The following is a 5,547-nucleotide window of genomic DNA, read 5'->3' on the forward strand; positions in this document are numbered from 1 at the left end:
TCTGCGCTTTCTGCATGCTGCCTGTCATACCGGGAGGAAATCTTCCACATCTTGACAGACTAAGTAGATACTATTTCTTTTTGACATTGTTCCCCTTTTCAAGCTTCAACTCCATTTCGGTAGTGGGGGGTCAGCCCTGGAGGCTTTTGGCACGACAAAAAGAGGTCTTGGGAAACATACTGCAAGATCATATCTTTAGAAGTACAGATGTTTAGCTGGTACAGTATAGACATTGTGCTTAAATAGCCAATTGTTAATTATTTCAGAGTTTTTAAATACTGTGTAACCCTTAATAAAACAGTTACTCATGGAAATGGGGTAAAGTCAGGGCTGTGTCGCAGTCAACTGGAAATTCATCTCATACTCAATGGGGGCCGGGATTTCTGGCCTGCAGTGGGCAGGGAATGGAACTGCTCTGTGCAGGTTTGGGTTTTATGAACTTGCTTATTACAAAGAATTATTCGGTGACTGGTTTATGGAGATATATTGTAGCCTAGAGATTGCTCACAAATTACTTGTTGCAACTATTACACTCAAGATTGTCAAATTACTGTTCTGTGCTTTCTACTTGGTCACCTAAATTGCAAGTTATTGTTTTATGCTTCCCGACTGATTGACTCCAGTAAGTGTTTCCAAGGTGGCTGTGCAAACTGCTGGCAAGAGCCTCTCATATTTCTCATCCGTAATTTACTTGACTTTTCCTACCAAAATTGGCTGACTTCTTCAGATTTTTGTCTAAAGAGAGTTAAAAGAGCAGCAGATAGAGTCAAAGCAATGCGCAGAGTTTGTCCACATACATTAAGAAGAACGTGCACATGGTGCTAGTGGGGCTTCAGGCTCTGCAGATCCTTGCTTTGACATTGACTTTTGACTTGGGATGAATTGTTTCGCCGATGTATTGTTAACTTTTATTCATAGTTCTTATTCCTGTGTATAGTCAGTAATGATGATAAGGCCCTGGTAGATGCGCCTGGTTAACAGTGAAATGTGGATAGGAGGTTTTCTAGGCAAGAGGTCAGAAACAGGAAACATTTAGGAAGAAACCTTTTCACCTTAAAAAATACATTCTTTCCAGACAAAAAACTTTTAGTGACAAGGTTACTGACGTTTAGCAATCTGATAGCCTCTGATGCTTAAGAAAGTTTTATTCATTCATAGACTTTGGAAAACAAAAAACAGCGAACTTTCTGTCTTATATACTGCATAAGTGTGAGCATTCAGGAGCGGGCGTCTCTCAGAGTTGCTGTGATATGCAGTGTCACTTGACGAAAACTACACAAAAGGGTGATATTTGATTGTGATATTTTTTCTGATATTAAGTAACTGTGCAACAATATTTATTAGTAGTTAAAACATATCATAAGAAGAGCTGAGCTACGTGTTTATATTCATGTTGTAGGAGTGTGTGCTAAACGTCTTACACGTTAATGCTTTATGTGTTGTACAATCCTAGAGTCTCATCTGAAATGCATTTATAAATATTTAAATACACTACAAAGTAAGAGGAGTTCCCTAAGCTGGTTTGCAATCATGAGCTGTCTGGACAATTAACTATCTATACTCAGTGTGACAGACCACGTGCTGCAGGCAGTAGGTTTTTTAAACAATGTAAAAAATAACCATCCGGAACCATGTAAACCCTGAGGCTGCATCCACGCATAGTCACGGCGCAAAAAGCACCTTTCACATGTGTAGTTGCCTGATTGCTGAGCTCAGCCGGCAAGACACGTTCATATTATGCTATGCTTGCTGTTTACTTGCAAGTGTAATCCAGGCTCCTCAAAATTGGAGGCTCTTTAGGAAGAGTTAAAATTGATTAAGGGTAAGCATAGAATGTCTTAGACGGAGTGTTCTATGAAATAAGGTAAAATGGCATGCTTTTTCTTAACCCTAGTTTTATTTTAGTTTTATTTTTTCCTGGTTGACTCTCTTCTCTTATCATCATTATTTTCCTCCTGTTGTTTGTCTTAGATCAGGAGAAAGGTCAAGTGTCTTCATCTGGTGGCAATCTCCATTGTATTTGCTAACCATACCTTGGTGCAATTGTATGTCATTGTCCTGGCAAGTACATCTGCAGTTGTCAGAGGTGTGCCAGTCTTACCTGAAGTTCAGGGTGCCAGGAAGCACCTGAATTTTTTCACATTGACTAAGATTAATGAAATGCTATTACTAATCCATTTTTTCTACTTTAATTTGGGAGTTATCTGCTAGGTGTCCTGTAAAACCCAAGAGGGAAAGACTTGAGGGAAAAATCACTGTTTTTTGCATTTCATTGCTCTCTCTGAAGCTTGGCATGCTTTCATAAAATGCACTGTTTTGGTATTACATTGAGCATAACCAGAAACTAATGAAATACAGCATTAGACTAGAAACAAATCAGTAGGGTCATGCTTTTGCCCTCCATCTTCTTATCTTTCTTTTCAGAGATGGCTGCTGCAAGCATTGTTGGATGGCTAGTCAAGAATCTTTATGAACTGTTTGTAGTGTTTGAGGGGGTTTGATTTCTTCAAAAGGCCTATGTAGCATACAAATAGCACCTTTCCCTTTCTCTCGGGCAATATCCAATATGCTTAGAGTAAGTTCTTGCCTCCCTGAGTGCCAAAATCGCTATTGCTGGAGTAGCTAGGAGCATCAGTCATCCTAGAAGAGAGTCTGGAGGGGGGAAAAAAAAAAAAGCCTCATCCACCTTTTCTACTTAGGTTGCAGTTCAGCTCTCTGTGTGCCAGCAGTACAGCCTAGGCTTGCTGGGGCGACCCACTGCCTCCTCAGGCAGGATCATTTCGCTTCTAGCAGATCTAAAATATACTTGGTTCCCTTGGTCCCCAAGGAACATTAACGGATAGCAAGCAATTGCCCAATGGAGAGCTGTGTCTTCAAAGCCCCTTGTATAAATGATTGCTTCATAGATAAAAGGAAATTATTTGCTATGCCAATGCGTTATTCTGTTTAGGTGTAATGACTGTGTGTGAAGCAGGTCCATAAGGGTGAGCCTTCTGAGAAATGCCTGCTTCCTGTTTGGTTGTTACTGGTATTTAAAACCTGGTACGATGTTTCTAGGAAGGTTTCGAGAAGCATTAGCAAAAGGGTCATCTCTTTGCAGGTCTCCAAAGGTGTTGCTGCTCTTCAGTTGGGCTACGCTGCCTTGCTGGAGGATGAATGGTTGGAAAGTACATTTAGTTTTCTTTTAATAACCTTGTTGTATAGGATTTTAGGACTGAGATTTGTTGTGAAAACACTCGTGCTCCCAAGAATTCTCTTATTTCACTCCATATGCCGAGATTTGCTTGTCCAAGCCATTAGCTGAGAAAAGTCATAGAACTGTGTACATGTACAAAAAATGAGCCTGTCAACTATTTTGAAAAACGTGAAGCTGTGAGGCTAGATTTGCTGGGACCTTCTCATCTTGAGCGTGGCCATACTCTTCTATTGCCAATTTCTGACAATAAGGCTGAAGTTGTATAACTGAGCTTTCTGGTATTAGTTAACTGTAAGCCCTACCAGGTAATATAGGCTGAGGAAGTTTGTAAGGAGCGGGGGTCTTGAAATGGTCGGGTGGTTTTTTTTGGTTTGGGGGTTTCTATTGCAGTCAAAGAAACTTCTATTTGAAAATGAGAATAAAGGGTGATAAATTGGTAGAGATAGAAGTTGAAAGAAATTATTTCATGGAAAAGAACTTTACGTTCCTATTTAAATATGGTCGATAAAATTCTATTATTTTCTTAAAATAATTAATTCAAATGAGCATTTAGTTTTGAGGGAAATAAATAAATGACCAAACTTTCAGGCACATTAATATTTGATTTGGAGATAACTGCATAAATATTGAATTTGAAGATTACATTCCAGAGCACTGCATTAAAATTGCAAGACTTTTCTATTATCCTTCATAATGGAACATGAAATTAGAAACTTGTTCATGGAAAGAAAAATTTCTCCACTCTCATCTACACATTTTCTGCACTGTTGTGTTAACAGAGGAGCTCTTCTTCTCATACTGTGAGAAGAGACATAGCTATCAGTAGGACATAGACCCTGAAGTCATTTACGGTCCTTTTGAAAATTAATATGCACCATTTCATAATTGCATCTCAGTTCTTTGATTGGTGTAGAACAAAACTTTAACCAGGGAGTTAGCCTACGGGGTTAACACTCATGTTTCCAGATGCAGGAGTCCAGAAAGCTTTGGCATCGTTCCTTAACTTTCATTTCTTTTCCCCTTCCTTCGGTTGCATGTGTTTGAGGACCACTAAAATGTCCTCTTGACTTCCTAATCCTAAAACATTTCTAAGAACCGTGGTGTAGCTCTATGTTGTTCAGGGAGGAAACACAGGTCTTACGGTATCCTCCTCGCTGTAGGTGCCACAGCTCTTGTTAGCCTGCAGTTCTTACATCCAGTGAGATCTGTGGTCTTGTGGATGTTAGTTACTGTAACGGTCTGGTTAGCTAGCATTTATTATTGCTCAGAACATGTGGGATGTATTCAACACAGCAACTCACCATTATTAACAGCGCTCGGACCCCCCTGCGAAAGCGTGTGCTAATTCATGGCTGCCCTGCTTCCCTTTCTGGGAAATAATTCTGAACATGGAATAACAAATAGAAACCTGGATCAGACAGTCTCAGAACATGTGTGGGCATCCAGTCCAAAGTGTTTTCAAACATAGACTGATTTTCCAACTTTTTTTTTCTTCTTATATTGGTCTCAAATAATTCATTTCCATAACTTTACAGTTCTGCAATTGCTCCTCTTATTCATGGTTCAGCAATAACAAAATATTGTTCCCCATATACTTGAAAACGGAGCAAACATAGTCATTCTACAGCAAAGGGCAATGCAATTGTATTTCTTCTTAATTAACTATACCCCAATAGAAAAATTTGTGGAATAATAACATAGGAGAAAATTGGTCGTTTTACCTTTATGTATGGTTTGCTGTTTTTCAAAAACTGTGCATTTATTTAGAGGCAAAAGCCTACCACACAGATTTTGTTTAGTTCCTGTTCATGTTATGGTTTGTCTGCAGTGGTTTGTTAAGAGTTAATGAACATTATGGATTTTCATGCCATACAGCTCTGTAACTTGCACAGTTCCGTCTTAGGACAGCAGAAGGTGTAAAGGATGTTTAAAAGCAATCTGTTGATCTTTGCCCCTATAACTGAACGTATAACTGATTAATCATTTATTAAACCTCTCTACATTATTTATGAGTAGAACAGAAATATAAACAAGTGACCTTTTTATCCTTTTTCGTTTGAGAAAGTAGCTTCTTTATTTATAGAGCTAGTGATGATAACAAAATACCAGTTAACTTTTTAATGACTGCTTTTGTATTCCCTCAGATTTATCAGAAAACAAGGACTGGATCGGCTTTTCCTGGAATGCGATACCCACATGTGGCGCCTGGGGGACCGGAGGATCCCAGAAGGAATCGCAGTTGATGGAGGGTCAGACTGGTTTCTCCTGAACAGGAAGTTTGTGGAGTATGTCACTTTTTCTAATGATGATCTGGTAACAAAGATGAAGAGGTTTTACTCCTACACGTTGCT

General features: G+C 39.1%; 1 protein-coding gene across 1 annotated transcript in view; it reads left to right on the plus strand.

Annotated features, from left to right (window-relative positions):
• Positions 1-5,547, plus strand: part of XYLT1 (xylosyltransferase I) — a 106,477-nt gene that overhangs the window by 77,565 nt on the left and 23,365 nt on the right. Inside the window, exon 6 of the mRNA XM_009324822.1 lies at positions 5,341-5,547. This exon is cut by the window's right edge and continues 22 nt beyond it. Coding sequence (XP_009323097.1) covers positions 5,341-5,547 — 207 coding nt within the window. The remainder of the gene's footprint in view (positions 1-5,340) is intronic.

This window comes from Pygoscelis adeliae, unplaced genomic scaffold (genome assembly GCF_000699105.1).
Source record: "Pygoscelis adeliae isolate BGI_AS28 unplaced genomic scaffold, ASM69910v1 Scaffold85, whole genome shotgun sequence".
Lineage (NCBI taxonomy): Eukaryota > Metazoa > Chordata > Aves > Sphenisciformes > Spheniscidae > Pygoscelis > Pygoscelis adeliae.